General features: G+C 35.8%; 1 protein-coding gene across 14 annotated transcripts in view; it reads left to right on the plus strand.

Moving 5' to 3' along the window:
- TMCC1 (transmembrane and coiled-coil domain family 1) overlaps positions 1-26,699 on the plus strand; it is a 259,340-nt gene that overhangs the window by 175,021 nt on the left and 57,620 nt on the right. Inside the window, exon 1 of one of the 14 annotated variants that reach the window (XM_074283853.1) lies at positions 19,042-19,509. The exons of the other annotated variants lie outside the window; for them this stretch is intronic. Within the exon in view, the coding sequence (XP_074139954.1) occupies positions 19,483-19,509 (27 nt within the window). The 5' untranslated portion in view covers positions 19,042-19,482. Of the gene's footprint in view, positions 1-19,041; positions 19,510-26,699 lie in introns of those variants that run through there. 14 annotated transcript variants of the gene reach the window in all.

Consider the following 26,699-nt stretch of genomic DNA (forward strand, 5'->3'; position numbering starts at 1 on the left):
CAAATAACTCTTAAGAACTTTATCCTTACTGGGGCAGTAAGAAGTCTCCATAAACTCTTCATTAACAGAGGGTTAAGTCAGTTATAGTGAGGTGATCTCAAAGGAAAAATGGAAGTGGTGAAAAAAGAGTTTGCATTGAGAAAGGGAGAAGAAGAATGGGGAGATTATCATAATCTATCAAGGTGCACAAGGAAGAGTTTGGTGGGGTTTTTTGAGTAATGGAGGGGTGAAGTGGGGTAATGGTGGGGTGCAGGTAATGCTTGAACCTCACTCTGCTGAACTAGTTTGAAGAGAATGTATATGTATATACACAAATATATATGTACACACACACATACATACTTAATTGGTATAGAAATTCATCTTACCTATCAGGGAAGCAGAAGAAAGGGGAGATTAATAAAAGGGAAGACAGATTAAGGGAGGCAGTGTTCAGAAGCAAAACAGACTTTTGAGGGGAGATAGTTAAAAAAGAGGGAGATCAGGGTAAACAAGAAATGGGATGTATAGAAGTACAAAGTTGGCAGTCATATGACTTTCATGTAAATGGAATAAACTTACACTTCTAATGGACACAGAAGAATGGATTAGATTTAGAATCCAAAAATATATTGTTTACAAGAGACATACTTGAAATAGAATGACACACACAGAGTTAAAATAAAGGGCTGCAACAGAAACTATTATGATTCAGCTGCAATTAAAAAAACAAACAAACAGCAGGGTTAGAGATCCAAATCTCAGCCAAAACAAAAGGAAAAATAGATCTAACTAATAGAGATTATCAAGGAAACCACGTTAAGATACCTGAGACAATGAAGTAATATTATGTAATACTAAATATCTGCCTCAGATCTTGAAGGAAATTCGAATTCTTTTTTTTTATTTTTTTTATTCATTTTTCCAAATTATCCCCTCTCTCCCTCCACTCCCTCCCCCCGATGGCAGGTAATCCCATACATTTTACATGTGTTACAATAAAACCTAGATACAATATATGTGTGTAAATCCCATTTTCTTGTTGCACATTAAGTATTGGATTCCGAAGGTATAAGTAACCTGGGTAGATAGACAGTAGTGCTAACAATTTACATTCGCTTCCCAGTGTTCCTTCTCTGGGTATAGTTATTTCTGTCCATCATTGATCAACTGGAAGTGAGTTGGATCTTCTTTATGTTGGAAGATATCCACTTCCATCAGAATACATCCTCATACAGTATTGTTGTTGAAGTGTACAGCGATCTTCTGGTTCTGCTCATTTCCCTCAGCAACAGTTGATGTAAGTCTCTCCAGGCCTCTCTGTATTCCTCCTGCTGGTCATTTCTTACCGAGCAATAATATTCCATAACCTTCATATACCACAATTTACCCAACCATTCTCCAATTGATGGACATCCATTCATCTTCCAGTTTCTAGCTACAACAAAAAGAGCTGCCACAAACATTTTGGCACATACAGGTCCCTTTCCACTCTTTAGTATTTCTTTGGGATATAATCCCAATAACAGCAATGCTGGGTCAAAGGGTATGCACAGTTTGACAACTTTTGGGGCATAGTTCCAAATTGCTCTCCAGAATGGCTGGATTCTTTCACAACTCCACCAACAATGTATCAGTGTCCCAGTTTTCCCAACCCCTCCAACATTCATCATTATTTGTTCCTGTCATCTTAGCCAATCTGACAGGTGTGTAGTGGTATCTCAGAGTTGTCTTAATTTGCAGGAAATTCGAATTCTTAAAAGAAAAGTTAAATGAGTTACAGGAGAAAATAGTGAAATACTAGTGTGGGATCCTATTTTACTAAATTGCCAGTCTCAAAAATGAAAAGGGAATGAACAATGAAAGCATTTTTTAGGAACTATTTTTTCCAATTACATGCCAACAATACTGACAATCTAAATGAACTGATGAATATTTATGAAAATTTAAATTGCTCAGATTAGGTTTCAGATCTTTAAAAAATAATCTGAACAAGCCATCAAAAATGACTTATATGTACTATTTCCGACAAGAGAATCTTTCATGATGTTTTGTGTATATCTGGAAGCATTGACTCTTCATATTGCTTTTTTATCCTTTGCCTTTAGTTGAGCTTAAATAGGATTTCATTTTATAACACTCTTGTGAGTCATACCATTTGTCTGGCTAAATGATTAACTTCTTCCATATATGAACTTTAAACTTAGGTTCAGGATACGTTTCCTTATGAATTATAGTTTCTCACTATTTTATTTTATTCTCTGCCATTCTTCAGTTCTAACTCCTACACCCCAAATCCATACATTCCTTTGATAAGGGCTAACAGTTAGGATTTGCTTTAAAAAAGGGAAGATGAACTTTCATATGAAAATTGTTTTATTATGTATTTTAGCCTTATTGAGGGGGATTCTTCAAAAAGACAAATGAAGCAAGCTTCTCTTGACTGCCCCCACTGCCCCTTTTCAGGGGAAATTGGTTTGTTAGTATATTATGGGATAGGTGAACACACATGTAATAAATGTTTTACTCAATTTATGTGATCCTTTTTATTATGGTCTATTATCTTAAGTAGTTTGAATATGTCTTTCAAAGGTGGCACTTTCATTGATATTTTCCAAGAGTCTCTTTAGAATTGAACTATATTTAATCCAGAATTGTAATTTTAAAAGATAATCTCTTGGCAAGAGCAGGATATTTCATTTTGGGTTTCCCCCACAGATGGGCATGTGTGATGAATCCCCCACAATCTTTCTCTAGAGCATGTGCATTCTCTGTTGTAATGAGTAAAGGATTTAACTATATACAAACCCAGCACCCAATTTTAGAGGAAAATGGGGCCACCTAATACACTCACAGAAATTCTTTGCTGACATGATCATCTCCACAATGATCACTGCCAAGTTCACCACAGTTACTGTGCCAATGGACTGGCATTGCTTTCAGCTGACAGCTGTTTAGTATAGAATTACCATACCTTGAGGTGAGGGACAGAGCTTGCTTTTTTTTTTTTTTTTTTTTTTTTTTTTTTTTTTTTTCATTAGGATTAAGATGAAACTTCTAAGTTGAAGTATTTAGATCACTCTGACCTTTTATAAGCTGTTTCAGTTAGGAATAAACTAAAGAAAAGTGTTTCTTCCTCTCTCCAAAAGTTACCTTAACTTTAAGAAAGTAGTAGTGATCAAAAGGGTATCAGTTAAACAAGCATCAAGGAGTCACTATGATAAGGAAAAGACTATAAAGATTAAAATCTTGCTGAGTCCTTTAGTCCTTTAACTAAAGCAAAAACAATCTTCTGTGTGAAGGATGAATTTATCAAGAAAGTAGATTAATTTCTTTCATCAGGGCAATCTGAGATCGAATACTTGAATTCAATAGTATATATTTAGAGCATGTTTAATGACAAACTTTTTCAGAGCAGGAAAGGGAATTAAAGATCATCTAGGGCAACCCACTCATTTTCCAGATGAGAGGGACATTAAAGCCTTGGGAATGTATGTAATTTAACTAAGTCTCAGCTTGTTGGTAAGTAATCTGATCTGAAATCTCTGTAAAAGAGATGGAAGTATGTATTTCCATGAATTTGGTTTTTATTTTGACATATCCATTTTGCTAACTTATAGCTTATGGGAAGTTAGAATTAATTTGCTCAGTAAAAATCAAAGTAACCTTCCTTTAAGTTTGAAGATGATTCAGCATGTGCCACTCTCCTGTCCCTATTGCTGTCCTCTTGTGGGGGGATTTTAGTTTGTGAAGGAACAAAGACTTATTTTATTGCTTGATAATGTAGCTGAAGATTCAGAATAGTTAAAGTATGCTCTATAGTTGTCACAAAGCAGAGAAACTGAGGGAAAAGTTGAATAGAGAACATTAAATGGAAATGCTTAGTGATCACATGATACCTGGCTATTTTTATTTTTATATAAATATATACTTTGAAAAAATATATATATACATGTACATGTATATATATATTTATATACATATATATATACACACATGTGTGTGTATGTAGTTTGAGATCAACTGAGAGGCTTATCAAGAGTGACAAAGTAATTTTTTATTAGTCAAAACCAGACTTCCTGATTTTTCTTGTAACATAGTGTTTCAGTCTTTGATAATTTTGTCCTTTTGCTTAATTTGACATCTTTTCCATCCCTTATTATTGTTTCCTTAACAGGCAGTGAGTTATTGGGAATGGAGTACTTGAAGAGTCAAAAAGTCTCCTGGGTTTGAATTTCATGACCAACACTTAAAACTTTAGCTATGTGACTATGGGTATTTAATCTCTGAGCCTCAGTTTCCAATAAAATGCAGATAAAATACTGATGACATCACCCTCGAGAAATAGCATTATGGCACAGTAAGTAGAATAAATCTCAGAGCTAGAAAGGCCTGCGCATATTCTGTCTCTGATACTTGCTAGTTATGTGACTGAGCAACTCTCTTAATTATTTCCTCAGGGACACTCTCTAAGATTAAATGGCATTGGTAGAGGGAATTTCCATACCCAGAAATTCCTCTGTGATCTTACTCTTGTCAGTAACCTTAACTACCTTACAGGACATTCATTGTGAGGCAGAAATGAGTAGATAGAAAGTGTATTGCAAACTTTATAAAGTTTTATGTAAAGGTCAGTCAGTATAATTCACCTCAATTAAGTTAGACATGCTCAGTTCTGTGGGAAATAACAAGAACCCAAATGTTGTTATATAAAAGCTATTCTTTTTTACCTATTTACCTGCCACCTCTTCCTTCTAATTTTCCAGGATCTTCTCTTTTTACCAAGGGCTAAAATTTCAACTCCACACTAAGGAAATTTTATATCCAGTCTGGCAAACTAAATAAGATTATATTGCTGCTTTCTGTTTCTTATGTCATCATAGTTATCTCTAGTATCCCACCCTACTTAATAAATAATATTTTAAAGACCCCCCCAAAAAAGGGGGAAAATCAGTATAATTGAGCAATATCATGAAAAAGTCTGAAAATAAAGATCTCTCACTTCTAAGAAGGGGATGATAAACTAAGTTTTTAAAAGCTAATCCTTTGCAAACTGAGAACAATAAAATCAAATTCATTCTGTTTTATGTTAAAACTTTTAATTTTTAATTCTCTTAAGCAGTGATGCTGCATTGAATTTTTATAGAACTTTTTACAAAAAGATCACCAAATAACACAAAGTTTGTATTTGACTACTTCTCTCACATCTTCAGAGTAAACTCTTCACAGATCAATCCCTCTTTCCACATAACTTGGGCAAACAGGCTAGAAGAGGTCAGTTTCTGTAAGTTTGACATGTCTGCAGTGAGTTTCATTATTTGTTTTCCCTGATTCCCCTGTCCAGCTATTTATGCACAATAGATTCTTGGGGATTTCATGTAACAACAAAGCTTAAGTGTTATTTCAGAGATTTGAGATCCTCATCCCAAAATTTCTTCCCTCCCCTACCTTAGTCTTCTGACTTGGCCTGCAGAAATAGAAAAAAAAAAAAAAGAAAAATTGTGGTATCTCATATCAACCTTTTTAGATTTGAGTTAGCTCCTGAGGAGAATAGGAATAGAAAGTAGCTTGGGACTTTGGTTGAAGTGGCAGTTTCTAAGGTATGGGCTAATATTAAATAGAATACTGTCTTGCAAGTCAGAATTGAGGGATTTTGATTTTTTTTCAATACTGAGTAATGTATGTCCTTTAGCTTGTTCATGGTTTCAAATTACTTGATCGCTCTGGTCTTCAAATCCCTTACCTGTAAAATGATAATAATAGCATCCACATTTCAGGACCAAATGAGGTAGTATATCTAGAGCTCTTTGCAAACCTTGGGGCCACTAATGTGCTGGATGGGGACCAGATGTTTGTAACATTCTTATGAGACGTGGGCCAGATGCGGCCCGCTGAGGACGTTTATATAGCCTACCAGGTTATGGCAAATGGGCTGAGGGGTGGAGACAGAGTGTGAGTTTTTGTTTTTACTATAGTCGGGCCCTCCAACAGTCTGAGGGACAGTAAACTGTCCCCCTATTTAAAAAGTTTGAGGACCACTATCTGAGAGTAAGGTCTCTCACTACAGGAATTGCTATAGCACAGTCTGCTCAGTATGGTTAGTGTTATAGATTTGTAAAAAGGGGTGACAATACCGGTCTAAGAGTCAAGAAATTGAATTTCTGGTTCTGCCAATTCTGTTTCTGCTACCATCTATCTATCTGATATTCAGAGCAAGGCAAGCTTGCTCTTTGGGCCTTGATTTTTTTGTGTTAAGTGATGAATATGTTTACTTTTTGTTTTCAAAATCTTTTCATTCCACACTCTTGTTTATCATCTAGAAGTATATTGAGTATCTAGATGGAGAATATTCAGAAAAGAACAGCAAAGATGGCAAAAACTGTCAAGCTCATGCCATTTGTCAATAATTTGAAGGCTTTGGAGATGTTGAACCTTGAGAAAAGAAGATGCTGGGGGATGGGACACACAATAGCTATCTTGAAGTACAAAAAATGTGGTGATATGTTAGAAGTGATTTTAGACATACTCTTCCTGACCCTAAATAGCAGAACCAGAATTAGTAGATGGAAATTATAAAAAAAGGAAAATTTATACATGACATAATGAGAAACTTCTAGACAAAGCTGTTCAAAGTAGAATGGACTATTTCAGGAAGTGTAGAAAACTCTCTTGGAAGCCCACAAATAGAGGGATGTCCATTTATTAGGTTTCTTATAGAAAGAGTTCTCATTCATTTATGCATTGGACATCATGACCTCTGAGATTCTTTCCAAAATAGAAATTCTGTGTGAAACTTCTCAGCTTTTTAAAAGAACACTTAATCCTTCTAGTTTTGAGCAGGCTGGGCACTTTGTGTTAGCTTTCTCCCATCCCCTTCCCTAGTCAACTTCTCTGTCTAATAAGAAGTCCACTCACCAGAAGAAAAGTATGTTTGGGGGGAAAAAAAAAAAAAAAAAGCTGATCCTTTCCTCAAGGCAGAAGAAATGTAAGCCTTGTGAATTTATTCTGTATACAGTGTTCTTGAATAAATCTCAAGGAGCAGTGGTGACCTTCTGGCTACTTTGTTTTCTCTCAGTGAGTAATAATATCTGTGTGTTTCTGTGCCCTAGACCTACTCTGGTTCTTCTACCTGGATAGGTGGATGAGTGCACTTTCAGAGTTTCTTCTTTCCCTTTGCTCAATAGAGTAAAGTCTCTGTGGGGACCAAAGACAGCATTGCTGCCGTCAAAAGCTCTCTGGGGTAAGCTGAACCAAGAGAACAGTTTTCACAATGACCACTAACATAAAAAGGAAAACAACATTGAGAGACTTCAGAACTGTAATGTTCTTCTCTAAATTATAATCTTCTCTGGGTGCAGATTTCTTGGGGAGCTTCTGGAGGAGCCTTAGTTTCAGTTCTGAGTAATAATCACCTCAAAATGCAGCCAGGAGTTAAAGTCCAAATCCTTTATTTTCTCCTTCAAAGTCTTGTCTCTTTTCCTGGGGCCCGATTAGCTTTAATAGAGGCCTATCTCTCTCCTTGGTTCTGAGCGCGCTTGCCGCTAGTCCTCTGTTTCTGCCAGCTTCAGGCTCTTTTCCTCCCAATGTCTCCAGGCAGCACAAAGATGGAAGTTGGAATGAATCTGACTTCTCTTCCCAGAGAGTGGGCTTATGGGTTTCTGACTTGTGAATCTCCCTGAAGTCCAAGAGTGGGATTCTCCTCTAGTGGGCTTGTGAACTCCTCCTTATATATGTTCTCTAAAGGTGTGAATGTGTGACCTAATGTATGAACTCCTTTAAAGGTGTGAACTAAGTACATAAGCATTAGCACCTTGTTTCAAGTGCTGGCCCATAACACAGAACAACTATCAGTATAACATAGTTCTGAATTCAGAAGATTGATGGCAGAGTTTCCCTCTGGGCTCTTAACACAGAGCTTTAGGTGCTTTTTCAGACATAACCAATGTATTTATTTGTTTTGCTTAGTCCTACTGATTTGTCATAAGGGATGATTCTTTTGGGCAATGAGTGTAGAAAGACGAGAGTCACTGAGAAGTAACAGTAATGTAGAGAAAAAAGCATCAGTAAAATATTAAAAAAGAAAAAAAGCTTAGATATCAATATTAGCAGATAGTTGTCAAAGACTATACATATTTTGATTATCTAGATCATATTATATTTCATTTAGAACTTTAATTATTATATTATATTAAATTTTAAATGCCACTCTCCCAAAATAGAAACCTTTGGGGGTTCTAAACCTCAATGACCCTCCCTGTTGTCATGTTCTAGTTTTTATCAAACCAGAAACAATCAAATCAAGGTTGTCTTTTTCTAGTTATCATTTAACCAAATCTCCCAATGTTACATACTCTACTATATTTTACAAGAATTTTTTTCAATCTTAAAAATATTCTTGCTCTATACTGCCTGATAGAAGGGTCTTACGAGCCACTCCTTTTGACAAATTTATATAGAATCTGTGAAGGCAGTTACATTTTTATGTGGAATTTATTTTTTTGGACCATTTTGCTGGTAACACTGATAGAATTTTGCAACAAAACATTAAATCCCAAAAAAATCATAGAATCCCAGAGTTGTAAAAAAAATTCAGAGATCGTCTTTTATAACCAGAGAAAAGAATGCCAACCAGAGACTTCAGGTAGAGAGAAACACTAATATGGTGTTGATTGAGCTGTGAATTGATCTAACTATTCTGAAAATCAATTTAGAATTATTCTTTTAAAAAGTGCCTAAAATGTCTATCCATTCTGGACCAAGAGATTATTTCTCATCATGTAAATAGATAGCTAGATATACGTATGTATGCCAAAGAGATTTAAAAAGAAAAGAGAAGAAAATAGATCTTATATGAAAATATTCACAGCCGTGCTTTTTTTTTTTTTTTTTTTTTTTTTGTAGTAGTAGTAGTAGTAGTAGTAGTAGTAGTAGTAGTAGTAGTAGTAGTAGTAGTAGTAGTAGTAGTAGTAGTAGTTAAGAATTGGAAACAAAAGAAGTAAAGTCATTGAAGAAGCCATTGAAAAATGGCTAAACAAATTGTGGTACATGGATGCAGTAGACTCATTACTTACTATTCTGTAAGAAATGGTGAATTTAAAAATTCAGAGAAGCTTTGAAAGATTTATATGAATTGATTCACAGTGAAGTAAGAAGAACCTGGAAAACTGTGTACATTATGACTACAACAATACAAACAAAAAGAACAAAAACACCTTGAATGATGTGTGATTATAATGACTAAATTAGACCTTGGAAAATAGTCTTTTCCTTCACTGCAAAGTTGTAGGATTATAAATGTAGAATGTTGCATTGGTTAGACACAGTTTGATGAATTGGTTAGTTTTCTTAAAATGTTCTCTCTCCTTTCTTTTTAAATTTTTATTACAAAGGAAATCATTTAAAATTTTTTGTTGTTGAAATTGGAACTTTGAGTGGATGCCTATCAATTGGGGAATGGCTGAACAAGTTATGGTAAATGAATGTTATGGGATATTATTATTGTCTGTAAGAAATGATCAGCAGGAATGATTTCAGAGAGGCCTGGAGAGACTTACATGAACTAATGCTGAGTGAAGTGAGTAGAACTAGGAGATAATTGTATAGGACAACAATAAGATTATGTGATGATCAATTCTGATCGGGTGATTCAGGTCAATTCTAATGGACTCGAGATAGAGAGAGCCAATCTGCATTCAGAGAGAGGACTGTGGATCACAGCATGGTGTTTTAACCTTTTTTGCTATTGCTGTTTCTTCTTGTTTTTTCCTTTCTCCTTTTTCCCCTTTTTGATCTGATTTTTCTTGTGCAGAGTGATGTGTGGAGGTATGTTTGGAAGAGTTGCACATGTTTGACTTATATTGGATGGTGCACTGTTTGGGGGAAAGGGAAGAAGGGGAGAAAGAGAGAGATTTGGAGCACAGGGTTTTGCAAGGATGAATGTTGAGGATTATTTTACATGTATTTTGAAAAATAAAAAGCTATTACTATTTTAAAAAATAAAATCTTTGTTGCTTTGTGTTCAAGTGGACAGAGAGCTGGCCTCAAACCTGAAAAGACCTATATCTAACATATCTTGTGTCATTTAGCTTCTCGGCACTCTGGGAAGCTCTTTCAAATTTGGATTTGTAGAGGAGATGCTGATCTGTGCCTGGTAGAAGCACCTTCCTGAACTGAGAGTTCCTTCTAATAATGAAATCATAGCTCTAGTCCCTTTCTTACAAGAGATAATAGCTATGGGGAAGGGGACTGGGGGAGGGAGAAGGGAAATAAATTCAGAAATGAATGTGACAAATTAAAAAACCATGAAGAAAGTTCTTAAGAAAATTCTCTGTGCAACATTCTGAACCAGGAGATTTATAAAACCTTTAATTGAAGAGTGTGAGTGAGGGAAATGTGCCAAGGCAGCCCATTCTACTTATGCATTGTAGTGCCATAAAAAGAACCAAAGATTATAATATTATCAACTCTAATGGAGGGAACCATTGTCAGAGACTTTTTTTTCTAAATAGAATTGCACTCGATTTCTCTGCAGCTTCTGCTTATGTGGGTTCTGACTCTGAGTTCTGTACTTTGGGGTCAAGCAGAATGTGCCTCCTTCCTAACGGTACCCATTCAGATACTTGATAACAGTTGTCATGCCCTGACTTCTTCCTTCCCCAACTATCATAAGACTTGAGTCCTATCATATCCAGCATAAACAACCCAGGTTTTAAAAATTGTTTATTGTATAGTATCACTTATTGCTCATAGCTATTCTTGTTGCCCTCCCGTTTCTTAATGACCTTCTTACAATGTGGTGTCCAGAAATGAATGTGGTACTCTAAATGTGGTCTGATCAATAAAGTGGAATGTGATTGTCCCCTCCAAAGTCCTAGATAGATTCAGAGACCTCTGGTGTTCATTCTAGTTCTGGGGATCTATGATTCACTATTATAGTAACACTATTGAAATAAGGAAATAAAGTTAGTCTGATAAAACTTGTTCTTGATTAAGCCATGCTATTTCTTTTTATCACCAGTTATTTTTCTTAGTGTTTATTAGATAGCTCTTTGGAATTATATTTTAGAATTTTAAAAGAAATTTTTATACTCCTAGACTTAGAGTTTGCAGCCTCAACTAAACTTCCTTTTAAAAAAAATTGAAATAACATTTGCCTAAATTTCTTGCTACCTCTCCCATTTTCCTTCATTAACAATGGCTCAGAATTCATATCAACCATAGGGTGAAATTTGTTTGGGCATAATGATTTCAGTTCATTCATCTATTTATCTTGGGTTTCAGTTTCTAAGTGGAGTCATAAAGGTTCAGTGCTCTCTGGTCCAAGATGATCTTCAACTTGAAAAGACAATAAAAGTAAAACAAGAATTTGAATAATTTCTTCTCTGTATCTATTATTATCATCATCACATCTTTTCTGAGCAGTATCAGGGGCAGCTCTATCCTACCTACACCTTGTGCTCAAATTCCAAGACAGAATGGGTAACTTCTTTATGAAATACCCATCGCTTCTATTTGAAAGAGCAATTCTTCATTGTTTATTGGAATCAGGTAGAGAAGAGCCAACCTTGTTGGTTCCTTGACTTTTTGAAGAATGAAATTATCATTTAGAATTTATTAGCTTCTTTGCTTTTTGGCAGAGAGAACTTCAGCAGAGATCTAGGTGAGAAAGAGGAAGGATGATATTTCTTCTTTAAATTCCTTGCCTGTTTCTCATCTCCCTCTAAGCTATTGGAACTCAATGCCATTCTTTCCCTGGGCATCCACATTACTTTGTTTAGCCAAATCTCTCTTCATTCCTTACCATAATTCTTTCTCTTTGTGTTCCCCCAAATTTTATTCTTGAGAGCTTCTCATCCTTCTTGGACTGGCTTTTTCCCTTACAGTTTTAGTCCTTGAATCCATATATATGCTTAGACCTTTTGCTCTCTTAAAAATCAAGAGTACATGTTATATTGTGCCTAACTCTTTTGTAGTACAAATTCTAAGATAGAATGTCTCACTTCTTCCTCCATTCCTAGTTTAGAAACCAGCTTTGTTGGTTAAGTCAGTTTCAGAATAACTAATCCTTGTTGCTTCCTTGACCTTTTGAAGGATGGAATTATTATTTAGAATTTATTAGTTACTTTGCTTCTATCAGCAGGGGAGAGAAGGGGAGAAGAGGGAAGAGGGAGAGAAATGAAAGAGACTCTTCAGTATTTCCCCCCCTCACCAAGACTTTAAATCATACTTCTCATAAACAGTATTTTTATTTTGCTTTTTAACTTTGAAACTACTGATTATGAAATTTTTATGAGTCTTTGTGCCTTTCCTAAAGAGAAACTAATCAGTGCTTTGTAGCATTTACTTCTCTAAAACTTAATCTGTAGGAAAATATTGTTTTATACATGGAGCAGCTTGAGGCACAGTATAAGCATGACCTGATGGCAATGGAGCTAAAATTAGAGCCTAGTCTCACAATCACTATATGTCAGACTATCCAGGAGATAAAATTCAGCAAATTTTAAAATTTGTATGCACATATATTTACTAAATCCTTGCTAAGAATTTTTTAAACTGAGAATTTTTGACTTCTCAGTAATTTTTTAACAGAAGAGGAAAAGAAAAGGAACTTAGCTTTTGATATTATGACTTTTGTGCTCCAGTATAATGTGTATGCTTTGTGTTGTAATCATGGAGGAACAGATAGAGGTTAATACCCATAGGATTCAGTATGTTTGGTAACCCTGCCCTAGAGGCAAAGTATGACTGCTGTAGAAATTTCCCCTTAGAATATTTGCTCTGAAAAGGTAACAGCAAATCTTAGAACCATTGTGAAGCTTTAGTTGGTATAGGTGAAACTACATAATGAAGTCTGCTGCTTTAGCTCCGTGGAATGATACCAATGAAGAAGCAGTTGGTGCCATTTTGAAGACGAACCTAGGAGAGAGGAGTGAGCGAGTTAAGAAAGTGAAGGAAACAGCAGTAAAATGCTTCTCAATCCAGACACAGAAGGAAAAGATGACAGTAAGTTGAAGTATATCTGAATGTATAGTCTGCACACAATGTGAATGTTTAGAGCATTTATATTTTTGTTCCAGTCCTTTCCATATCAGACCAACAGATCTTCCTCAACATTTGTAGCACCTCTGGTAATGCTTATACTTGTACTTTGTATTTGAAAACTTAAGTACTTTCATGACAGTGAAGACATGTCATTTTATATGTCATTCAGTGCTAATTTAACACTTAACAGGCAATACCAAATTCTAAATTTCTTTACCATCCTTCTTTCCCTAACTTCTAACCAAAGTCATAGAAATAGTATAGTTTAGCTGCTTAAATTGCCCTGTTTTCTTTTTAAGAAAATCTCGTTTATAGATTAAAGTAGTATTATAATTACAAGGGATTAGCTAAGTAAAGTAGTAAGCAGATTATATTTGGAAGTTATATCTATAGACTTTTTCATCTTTAATAATTATAACTATATAAGATTCAGTCAGCTTTCTGGAGTATGCAAACATGAATTGACAGCATAGAGTGAGAAAACAGAACATTTTGAACATAGTGGTACTGGAGGATTGAGATTCAAACAAATTAAATCTATTTAAGCAATTTAAATTAACCTAGGAAATATAGCATTTCTATTAAGCTGGTATGTTAATTGCAAGATGACTTTTAGCCAATCATCTCTTGACCAAAGGAAGGAAAGAATAAAGTAAAGGACATATATTAAGAGCTTTTATTATGTGGCAGCACTGTGTTAAGCTGAATGCTAAGGCTACAAGTAGAAATACTGAGGCAATCTCTGCTCTCAAGCATCTGCTATTCTATAATATGATGACATCTATAGGAAGGTTCAGCTGCAGATAGAAAGAGGTCAGAAGTCAACACTGAGCTCCCATCAGTGTAGCAGTAAATCAGAGGTAATAAGGTCTAGGGAACCTCTTATGGCAACTGATAAGACTTGGTACTCTGTTTTATCAAAAGGATTTTTGTTATGATGTCTTGCTCATCTAAATGGTATGAGTGCCCATGTTTGCCCTGAAATCAATTTTCCATAGAAGTTTATTGAAAACCATTGCATTATTAAAACTGAGTAATATGGCATGATATTGTTGTTTCTCACAGTTTTTTCCCCATAGGGAAAACTACTGCTTAATTCTTTTTACAAATAGGATAATAGTTTTGATGGGGTTTTTTAGATTAAAAAAAAAAGTCAGTAAGACAGTTTATAACTGAATCTTATAACTTTGACCCTGTTATTACATTTCCTCAGCACCTTTCCCCTTCATAGTTTTTCTTGGCTGTTTGGACTACAGACCAATACGTCAACTAATACAAGGAGGCATGCTACAGTAAACCACTGACCTGAGAAATGGATAATTAGGAAACCAAAACTTCTGCCGTGCTACATTAGAAATTTTTTTGACTTGGAGTAATTAAATTTTCTTTGAACTACTTAGCTTTCTTCCTTCCTCCTTTTTCCTTTTCCTTCCTCCCTTCCCCACAAACTCTGTGTGTCAAAAACATTTATTTCCACATTCCCAAATGTTAACACTACTTTTACTATCAAGGACACTAAAATCTTTCTAATCACCAAAGTTCTCCACCTCTGGTCATCCTTAATCCCTTACTTTCCTTCATCTCACCTATCTAAACAAACAATTGCCAGTCTTGTAGCCTCTGTTGCTGTATCTGTTTTATTTGTTCCCTCCTTTATGTGTCACCTCCCTCTTTCAATATTTTTTTCTGCACATACAATTTTCCATCTTCAGTCACTGTGCTTTTGTATTGGTCGTCCCTCATGTTCTGGTTTCCCCCCACATCTCCTCCATGGAGTAAACAGCTTCCTTCGTGACTTAGCATTAAGTACCATGTTCTATGTGAAATTTCTTCTGATATCCACAGTTATGGTACATATTCTCCCCAAACTATCTATATTAATTTTGTACATGTTCTACCTAAGTAAATATGTGTGTGTGTGCATGCACGCACTATTTCCCTCAATAGAATATACGTTCCTTGAGGGCAAGGTCTCTTTTGCTTTTGCCTTTGTGTGTAGTACTTTGTATAATGTGCTTGACAATTTCTAGGTGTTTATTGAATGAATCAACAAATCTAGTATCATGTATCTTTTGTCAGCCTTTATTATTACTTGATGAAATGATATCTCTTGGTTCCTAAAGTATTTCTGTAGATTTTGGCTGGTCTTCATATATTCTAAGTATATTTGTCAGACTTGTGCCTCCTTTTTATATGGAAATACTAACTTTTCACTCTTACTTTAGTATGATTTCTATCTTTAATCTCTTATGGTTTCACTTTGATATCTACCTAAATAAAGGAAATAAACTTCTTTTTTTAATGTCAAAAATTTAATGTAATGAAGAGGCTAATGTAGAACTGTCTTTTATATTCCCAGTAAATCTAGACTATTGTCATTGTCCTGTGAAATTTTCTGGAAAAACTATGACTTTTGATATAAAAGACAGAACAAAAATGACTTAATAAAGATGATTCTGAAAAGATCACGAAGAATGGAAGATGACTATGGGCTCTTGCATGAGGATCAGTAACATTATTTATCAGTTCTTCAGTATCTAAGCAAATCATTCATTTAGCCTACTACCAAGAAGTAAAGGCAGTTACATACTAGCTTAGTACCTCTCCTGAGAGTCCTCATTAGACATTTCTGTTCTGTTCTTTTTTTTTTGTCCAAAGATCATTCTCCTTGTCAGAGAAAAGAAGAAAGCCTTTCCTTTTCTTTTTTGTCCCTTCTACAACCAAGGGGATTCCTCTCCTTCCTGTATTTCTCCTCTTTTCCCTAGTAAAAATGATGGGTTTTCCTAGCACGGTTGGTGCAAAAGCTCCCTGATGTGGTATTTCCAGAAATGACTTTAGTGTCTTTGTTGGGTGTGCTTTTCACATTGAAATCGGTTAGCTGAGTTCCCTTTTCACTTACATTGGCCTTTCTAGCCAGTTCCCCTTTTTCTTCATAGTCACCTTGTCTCTCTCTCTCTCTCTCTCTCTCTCTCTCTCTCTCTCTCTCTCTCTCTCTCTCTCTCTCTCTCTCTCTCTCTCTCTCTCAGAATTCTTCATTCTGTTCTTGAGAGTGAGATGCAAGCAGAGAGAGCACTGAGTTTTGACCTCAGAAAGACCTGAGTCCATATCCTGTTTCATACCCTTAGCAGCTAGCTGGGGAAGCCCTGGCACGTTCTTTAACAACTCCCAGCCTCTGGTTCCTCTTCTGTAAAATGAAGGGGCCGGATTCCATTTCCTCTTTGTTGTTCTGTGACCATACGTTGCCAGGCAGACTTGCTCTGGAAGTAATGGCTCCAGTGTTGTCATGACCATTTGCGTCTCTGTTAGGCATACTGTATGGCTATAGAGAGTCATAAAATAAAAGAGGCTCTGAGTTAAAAGGAGCCTCAGAGGCCATTTCCTCCAACATTTACTCCACCTTTGGTCATGCTTAATCCCTTACTCTCCTTCATCTCCCCATTCACACAAACAGTTGCCTAAACCAAGTGATCTGATCATCTAAGCCAATGGTTTTGGTGTTCTCCAAGAGCCTTTGAGGGGATCTTTGAGCTCAAAACTGTTTTCACAATAAGACAAAGGTGTTTTCATTTCTAATATAGTAAATATCAATAGACATAACTCATATAAATAAGAGTTGGTTGGGGACCCCAGTCTTTTTAAAAGAATAAAGAAATTAAAAAGGCTTGGGAATTACAGATCTGATGACTTAGAAAAATTCAGATCAGCTCCCTAAAGTGGTCCATCAAGCCACAATGTGCTTCTGACAGTTTGGGTTTTTTATACTGAGGCCAATCATTCCTTCTTCCACATAATTCTTTCAAATACCACAGGACAGTTTTCATGTTTCCTTTAATTCTTCCCTTCTGTAAACTAAACACCTCTAGCTCCTGAACCAGCCCTTTTTGATCCTTTCACTATCTCAGTCACCCTCTTCCTAGACAGTTAAACTTTTATTAATGTATTCTTATTCAATACTATTTTCTCCAGTTGCCAGACTTTAATGTTGACTCATAGTGAGCTGCTGATCTGCTAAAGCTCCTATTCATGCCTCACATAAATAATTATCTATCCAAATACTAACTACCTCAATCCTACTTCTATTAGTTGATTTCCAAACATGGTATTGGAATCTACATTTACTCTTATCAAACATGGTCTTATTGAATACAACCCATCTTTCTAGGTTGATTGTGATTTTAATGATTTCAGATTTTGTCATCTACTGTTTCATCTCCCACCCCACCCCTGTGTGTGTGTGTCTCTCTCTCTCTCTCTCTCTCTCTCTCTCTCTCTCTCTCTCTCTCTCTCTCTCTCTCTCTCTCTCTCTCTCTCTCTCTCTCTCTCCTTCTCTCTCTCTCTCTCTCTCGTTTATATTATTCACAGATTTCATAAGCATAGCACTCAAGGAGGCTAAATCAAATTTCTCCTTGTATTCTTAGCCCCTACCATGTGACTTATTAGTGCTACATATTAGTGTATTAGGTTGAATTGGATTAAGTTTTATATTATGTGGTGCAGCCAGGTGGCGCAGTGGATAGAGCACCAGCACTGAAGTCAGGAGGACCTGAGTTCAAATGTGACCTCAGACACTTAATACTTCCTGGCTGTGTGACCCTGAGCAAGTCACTTAATCCCAATTGCCTTAGCAAAAAAAAACAAAAAAAAAAAAAAAGTTTTATATCATGTGACTTCCCCTCTAATTTTTCCATCTAATACACAGATTCCCCAAAGGGATAAGTCCTTTTTCTAGTTCACATATATTTTTAAGCATCCATTATGTGCCTGGCACTGGGCCGGGCAATAGTAATAATAAATGTAAAGAAAGAAATAAGTTTATCCTCTAAAAATTATGTCACCTTAGGTGTTTATGTCACAATATTCAGTTTATTAAAGTGTAGTTATTTCACTATTAATTTCATCCCCAAAAGAAGTTTTCCTTTATCTATTCTCATTAGTTGTGTTTTTTTTTTTTTTGTTTGTTTGTTTTTTGTTTTTCTGTAACTAGGCATTTGATTCCTCAATTATTCTTACTAGTTCTGTATCAAGATATTTTTGGTTCATAGGCTGTATTTGAAGACTGTGTGTTTTTTGTTACTGTTTCCTTATCTGTAAAATGAAAGAGTTGGACTAGAGCATCTCTGAGGTCACTTTCTGTTCCATGTTTATAATCTTGCCTCTTTTAGGTCCAAGAGATCTAAGACCTCTGAGTTGCCTAAGTGGATATTCTCTTTGTATGCTCAGATCTCTGCTCTTCTGTTGATTGTCAGTCATCAGCTTTATGATCTTTGACAAATCACTCAAGCTCTCTCAATCTCACTTTTTCTATCTGTAAAATGGGTGTAATAATAGCCCCTATCTCTTAAGGATGTTGTGAAGATGAAATGAGCCAAAATTTGCAAAGCACTTAACAAACTTTAAAAGCTCTATGTAAATGCTATGAGTAATATCATATATTCTAACCAGCCCCATATTCAATTCAATAAACATTTATTAGGTGCCTACTATGTGCCAGGCACTGTGCTAAATCCTGGAGATTCAAAAAGAGGGCAAAAGATAATCTCTGAACTCAAGGAACTCAGAATTGAAGAACTCAGAATTGCCTACTTTTTGAGGGTTTCTTACTGACTTTTTGTTGATTTTGTTGCCTTATTTGACATAATGGCAACTTTTAAATTGTCATTTTGTGTACTCATTTTTCTATTGCTGTTTCCTGGTGAAAATTAATTTGTTCAGTACAATCAACTCATTTCTCACGCCAAATTAGAATTTGCATGATATCAAAGAAACCAGAAAGCTAGAGGAATATATTTTTCATTCTTTTTTCTGTTTCCTGCCTCCCTCCCTCCAGCATCACACAGCTAGTAAGTATTAAGTGTCTGAGATCGAATTTGAACTCAAATCCTCCAGACTTGAGGACTGGTGCTCTGTCTACTGTGTCATTTAGCTGACCTAAGAATAGGTTTTAGTTTTAAAAACATGGACATAGGGAGAAAGAAAATGCTTAATCTCAAATCCCAATCAGGGTCCTGTTTAATTGATTTTAAAATAGATTAAATAGTTGGCTCTTTGTCAAGCAAGACACACTGCATTGATTCTTTGTTACTATTTAATATTCTTTGTTACTGATTACTCCAAACAAGAATCAGAAAAATGCTTTGAGCCACCTACTTTCCCTGAATCTCCTCCTAACTATTTGAGTTTAAAATAATATTAGTGATCTTGCTTAACTAGGTTTAAGATTGTTGCATGTGACAACACAGGTCTCTTGTTTTGGAATGACCATTACTTTCTAGAACAGCCACTCTGTGCTCCTGCCAACGTGCCCTGGGTTCCCTTGCTTCATATTACATTGATACTGCTTTGTCAGGGTAGAATTCAGCTTCCCAGAGCCGGAGTCAGTCTCTGCTGACCTCCTGTCATAGTACAGCATGTTCAAATCCCAGAGAAGCCAGAAGGTTCTTCCGCACATTCCTCCTCTCAAGCATGGAACCCTCGCTTTCCTCGGAAACCGTATGTTGTATCTGTGTGTGTATCTGTTCTTTGATCTCCTTCCACTCCTATAGCTCTGTAGTGACGTGGGGGCAGCCTGGTAGATGGGTCCTAGGAGCCGAGGAGCCAAACCTCTGCGTTTGTTGGAAGGGAGCAGCTCTGAGCACTGGCCTTTGCTATTCTGAATTGTTTTCCTTTTTGTTTTATTTTCGGTCTCTGTTGCTGTTGTTGAGAGACTGTGGTAACTAGGAAATGAAGAAGAATGTGCTTTTTTTTTTTTTTTACTCCTGGTTGACCCTTTCCCCATCCATATTTTCTACAGACTGCACGGTCACTGTAAGAGCACACTCGTTTCTCTCTCCTTTGATGGACTAAAGATACAAGAGAAATGTTGGTCTGTGGGTGGAGTTACTGAAAGACCATAGCTCATCGGGCTGCTGGCCCCACTAAGTTTTGGGTCTGAAAAAGTTTGCCTTCAACTGCTTGAGAAGTACTTGGGTACCTTTTAAAGAGAGTAGGCAGGCATGACAAAAGAGATCCTTGGGTTGGAACTGTTTGAAAGAATATTTCTCATTTTAAAAAAAAGCTCTTGTCTCTTAGTTTCTCATTAAGAATTTTCCTTGGAAGCACTTTTTAAAAATGTATTTTACAAGGACCTGAAGCCAGGTTGATTTCTAAAGTAAAATATGCGCACAGCAGTGCCGAGCATGGTGTTAGATGTCAGTGGAACGGGTTCCTGCAATGTAACTGGCATATTTATTCATCAGTTATTGAACAGGAAAGGAGCTCTCCTACTTGGCAGGAATTGGTACAAATCCGGCTCTGTCTGTGCCAGTGCACAGATATCGGCTCACCTTGCCCTTGCTCTTTTTCTTATGTTTTAATTTGAACATAATCTTTAAACAGTGATTTATTGAATTATTACAGGATATTTTTCTAAATCTCAGGTGCTGATGGGCCTAAAGCTTAGTAGAGACTGAATACTCTTTGCCTGTTCCTTATTCCTGATGGTAAAAATGTTACTGCTGTTGAACAGTTTGATTTGGGTTTGTCATATGGATCTTTTCCCACCAAATTTAATATACAATTTTTTTGCCTAATCTTTTTAATGTCAGCCCTGTTGGCAGCTTCCCTTTTCTCTCCCCATAATTCTGGGCTCTTTGCAGGGCCTCTCCCTCTCCTGCTCTTTGTTTGTTCTTAGACTCTGTACATCTTTGTTTGTTCTGGGGTTATAAAAGGTCAGTTCACTAACCACATGTTTTGGGGGCATCACAGTCAGGCATGTTTCATAGAAAATCCCTAGGAAAAAAAGGAACAATAAAAACCTTAACTTTGCCTTCTTTCTCCTTTATTAGCCGAAGAGAAAAGGGAAATGGGCATAAAAAACATTTAAATAGATTTTAGCTATTTAAGCTAGGTTGATTTTCTTTTATTCAGAAGGCTAGTTAGTGTAAGAAAATTTTAGTGCCAGAAAAAAGAATTATTGCTGTTGTTGTTGGGTTTGGATTTAATTGGATCCCAATAACCATACGTGTGTATCTTTGTCTATTCACACTCTCTGTGGACTCTTTAATTATAATTTCAATTTTAAAAATATAAATAGAGCCACTGTTAGACAAGTTGTCCTAGAAGAGATCTAAATGTCAGAAGGATATGCTCTAGATTTTGAGGTCTTCCAGATATTTCTTTGTGAATATCATTTATACAAATTGCATAATCCCCAGAATTTTGGAGCCCTTCTCTTAAATAAGATTTACAATTACTCAGAAATTCAAAGCTCAACATTCCACACTGGAAAACAAGTTGATAAGGAAATCTAATTGTTCAGGCTGTGATCCAGAGTTGGATGAATAGCCCATTGAGCTGAACTCTTCTTTGGGGCAGATGCTTTAAATCAAAGGTTCCTAACCTTGTTTTGTGTCATGGTTTGGAACAATCTGATGAACGAAGCCTGTGGAATAATGCTTTTAAATGTGTAAAATAAAATATGTAGGATTAGAAAAGAAAACAAATTGAAATAAAGATAGAATTTTTTTTCTCATTCAAGTTCATGGATCATTTGGGATATAATATAATGTAACATGAATCCCTTTGTTGTGGACCCAAACCATGTTGTTAAAAATCCTGCTAAGATATACTGTGAACTGGATCCCAAACTGAATATGCAGAATAGCATAAGCTAGATTGCATTTAGGATTGGGCTGTGTTTTCAGTAAGTAACGAGCTTCTCTCTTAAAATTAAAAAAAAAGTCCTTTTATAGGGCTGAGATGGGGGTGGGTGGGTAAGGCAGTCAGGGTTAAGTGACTTGCTCAGAGTCACATAACTAGTGTCTGATGCTAGATTTGAACTTGCATTCTCCTGACTCCAGTGATCTCTCCACTGTACCACCTAGCTGCATTTTGCTTTATTTTGGTGAGGGAGTATCCATCTTTTTAACATGATTGTTTTTTACAGTATTGCTTTATCATGTAATATTGTAACAATCAAAGAATAAAGTATAAAATTTGTGTAGCACTCAAAAGAGCAAGAAAGAAACATTGAGGAAGATAAGTTGTCTGCAGCCTACTGCCAACAGCAGCTTACACAAGGAACAGTGTAAAAAGGAGAAGCTGAAGAGAAGAGTGATTTGAGAAGTAGGTGGAATGGCAGGAATGGCCCGTGGGGTGCATTGTCTTGTACATGGTGTTCCCAGCTCTGGAGGAAAAGCCCTCACCTGGAGGGTGTCTGCCATTGGAAGACCATAATCAGTTACCCAGGATGCGAAGGTGTGCATAAGTTGTACTCTGAGCTGTTAATAATAATGACAGATAAGACTATGTTGCACTTTAGAGTTTGCAAAGTGCTCTGCCTACAATATGTCATTTAATCTAGCTATTGTACCTACTTTAACAAGACCACATCCTTTGGAGTCTTCCATTCTCTTCACCTCTAGATCCAGTCAGTTGCCGAGTTTTGTTGATTGTATTGCTAAAACCTCTCTGATTCTTTCACATCATACAGTTGTCACTTTAGGTCAAACTCTTCCTTCTCCAGTCTATTGGAGAAAAGCCCTTTGACTCATCTCTTTGGATCAGGCAGCAGCAGAGATAAGGGATTTTGGCCCCCACTGGAGAGACCAATTCTCTTGAGTACTGTCCAGATTCTTGTCTTGTCCTGCTGAAATTTTGTTATGTAAAATATTGTTTAATAAAAAAGATACTTCATTTCTTGAAAATCTTTACTCACTAGGTGTTTTCTTGGGCTTTTACTGTTTCATAAAGGAACTTCACTGTATAACTTTTCTTCTGAAATACAGTGTTGCCTTGGAGTTTTAAGGTGAAGACATGGCACATGATACCTATTTGTCTCCAGGCAAGTCACTTCATCTCTTAGTGACCTAGACCGGTGGTATAAAAACTGAAGTAAAAAAAAAAAAAAAATTCCTGAAAGCAACATATTGACTCAGAAATCAACATATTAATATTATTTTTATATATTTTGTTTAATGTTTCCCATCTTTTAAGTTCTATCTGGTCTCAGACACTAATTATTTGACCCTGCTCAAGTCACGCAATCCTGTTTCCTCATTTGTAAAATGAGCTAGAGAAAGAAATGGCAAACCACCTTAGTGTCTTTGCCAAGAAAATTCAAATGGGGTCATGGAGAGTTGGAATGACTAAAAAATAGCTGTATAACAAAGGCGAGGTATAATATTCAAGGATTTAGGAATAATGTTCTCTACTACATAGGACTGAGAGATTCTTTAACTAATCTGACTAGGATTTGAAAGAGATTACACTTTAAAAAAAAATACCAATTTGATCGAATTGCATATGGTTATTAAGTATAGTTTAGTGTTAATAGATGTTTATTAAACTGAATTTAAAGTAAAATAAGAAGTATCCCAATGCTCTGTCAAGTACAAAATCTTAAAATTGACACAAGCACTACTCTTTTTAGAGTACTGAGATCAGTACTAAAAAAGGAAGTCTGCTATTATATAAAAACTATAGGCCAATTAAAAAACAGATTATTGCTCTTGACATTGGCCAGAAATTACCAAAAGATTGCTGAATCTTAGAAGAATAGATATACGAAAAATGCTGTTAAAAAAAAAAAAAAAAAAAGGAAGATCAAAATATGAGAAAGCAAAAGCCTTCTTTCTTCAAGCTTTCTAATTGATCCTCCTAAAGTACAGATAACATAGTCCTGACACACCCAATGGTTACTTAAATGCTAGTTGCCTTACTAACTGACCAGCCTTCGAAAAATTTTTAACTTTACTAGAGCCCTTCAACTAATCTAAGATTAGCTATATATTTGTGTATTATTGATATTACTTAATCTTACAGTCTGAGTTTCAGTTTAAAATCTAAGCCTGTAGTTATACTTAAATGTTAAGAACTATGCCTGGGTGAAAGGGCAGGTCAATTCTTCAAGAGTCTCCACAGCTGTGGATTGTGACTCTTGAGGGAGTTGCGGGCAGCCTTTACTGACACAGATGTTGCTTGTGGACTGGGAATGAAATTGGAGGCAGAGGAAAGAAGAGAGAGGTCAGAGAACAACAATTGCCTCTCAATATCTTTGTATCATTATCATCCGCTGAAGAGAAGAAATAATAATTCCAGGTCCTGGTGTCTGGATTCTGGAAACCACACAATGAATTATTTCCTTATCTGTATTCTTACTTAATTTTTCTACTTTACATAGCATTGTGTGAGTGTTTTTGTATATGTATATCCATCAGAGAGAAATGGATTTTCTAAGGATAACCAGAATATTGAAATAATAATAATAATATTTTAACTTAGATCTTTCTTCAAAGAAAATTAGAACATATTTTATATACTTTTTTTTTCCTTTGCAATCAATTAACAAGGATTTTTAAGTGCCTACTGCTTACCAGATACTGTGCTATGCTTTGGGAAAATAAAAATGAACCATTCTTTGGCCTCGTGAAAATGATAGCTATCTTTGGGTATAGCTTACTGCTATGTTCTAAAATTTATTAAAAAAAAAAAAAGAGAAGAGAAGACCTCTGCAGCTTGATCAGGCAGACTAAATAAAAAGGGATTTTAAAGTATGCACAGGTGCACACATGCCCATAGAGGAAACAGAAATTTTAATAGCTAAAATAAGCAAATAAAATTAACAGTGTCTTCTCTTCAATTCTGAACTTCACCCTCCAGAAAAAAAAAAAAAAAAGAAAGAAAGAAAGAAACCTGAAAAGATGTCATCAGTTGATGTTGGAAAAATCTATTTGTTGGGACTGTTAAACAGTAAGGATTTGGGGCTTTTGTTTTAATTTTCCTTTAAAAAAAACCAAACCATTATTTCAACTAACATGAACTTTGGTAAGTGGCATTAAGATCACTTGATATCAATTAGATTAAGTTGTTATCTGGGTGCAAAGTTTTGATTTTGTCAAAAGGCTTTTCACATGGAATACTATTCTTGGAAATGGATGAAATATTATTCTTGGGATCAGAACATGTTTTACAGCGTAATTTTTGTTTTTTAAAAAACATTCACAAAGTTGATTTTTGCCATACTGTTATTATTGTGGAATGGGAAGATGACGTCAGGGAGATATTTTTCCTAATATTACCTAAAAGACTGAAGAGGTCATAAAAAGAATAAGAAGAGTTTGATTGTTAGCTTTTTATACAATACTAGCAATAAAAGTTCAAGATTTGATCACTAAACTAGCAAATTCATTGAGTTGAACCAAATACACATTATATTGGAATGAACACTAGCTTTGGAGTAAGATGTTGGCTTCACTGCTATATCTGTGGGAATTTCCTTATCCAAGCCTCCTACAGTGAAGACAGTTGGGTTAAATGGTGTATAAGGTCTCTTACAGTTCAGATCTATGACTCCCCTTTTCATCCTGTACCTTTGTAGGGTCTTTTGGGCATGAGGAAGGAGACTTTGGTATAACCTATAGAAACTTACCTTTTCCTAAGAAACTGAAATAGTTCTGTAATGAATATGCTTGTAATATACTGGGACAGTGCTGTGTTCCTACATGCTCCCTCCCCCACCCCCAACACACATCAATAAGGAGCTTGACCAAAAAGTTATCAAACTGTGCATACCCTTTGACCCAGCATTGCTACTATTGGGCTTATATCCCAAGAAAATACTAAAGAAGGGAAAGGGACCCACATGTGCAAAAATGTTTGTTGCAGTCCTCTTTGTAGTGGCTAGAGACTGGAAACTGAGTAGATGCCCATCAAGTGGAGAGAATGGCTGAATAAATTATGGTATATGAATGTTATGGAATAGTATTGCTCTGTAAGACTAGCAGGATGAATACAGAGAGGTTTGGAGAGACTTACATGAACTGATGCTGAGTGAAATGAACAAAACCAGGAGATCATTATACACTTTAACAACAATACTGTATGAAGATGTATTCTGATGGAAGTGGATATTTTCAACATAAAGAAGATCTAGTTCAGTTCCAATTGATCAGTGATGGACAGAATCAGCCACACCCAGAGAAGGAACACTGGGAAATGTAAACTGTGAGCATTTTTGTTTTTCTTCCCAGGTTATTTCTACCTTCTACCAATTCTTCCTGTGCAGCAATAAATTCGGTTCTGCACACATATATTGTATCTAGGATATATTATAACACATGTAACATGTATGGGAATGCCTGCCATCTAGGGGAGGGGGTGGAGGGAAGGAGGGGAAAATTCGGAACAGAAGTGAGTGCAAGGGATAATGTTGTAAAAAAATTACCCATGCATATGTACTGTCCAAAAATATTATAATTATAAAATTAGTTTTAAAAAAATAAGCGAACATTTGAGAAGCATTTCAAGATTCCAGGCCTATAATCAAACATATTTATAGACCCAGTGAGGACAAAAACATGTTTTTGCTGTGCTGTGATTTATTTATTCCTTCTATCATTAGGTTCTATGTCACAGTGTTAAGAACACTGTGTGTAGACCAGGGATTCAAAAGTTCCACGTTGCTTGCCTCACTTTCCTCATCTGTAAAATAAAGGTGGTAGTACCACTTTCCTCACAGAGTTGTTATTAGGACAAAATGAGACAATATTTGTGAAATGCTTTGCAAATCTTAAAGCACTATATAAAAGTTCACTGTTAATTATCATCAACATCTCCATCTCTTGCTTGCTTGGTTACCCACCTTCCCCTTTATTAACAATTATCCAATGTTCTGTTACTGCTTTCAGTGATCTCATTTTTCA

Source organism: Sminthopsis crassicaudata, chromosome 1 (genome assembly GCF_048593235.1).
Source record: "Sminthopsis crassicaudata isolate SCR6 chromosome 1, ASM4859323v1, whole genome shotgun sequence".
Taxonomy (NCBI): Eukaryota; Metazoa; Chordata; class Mammalia; order Dasyuromorphia; family Dasyuridae; genus Sminthopsis; species Sminthopsis crassicaudata.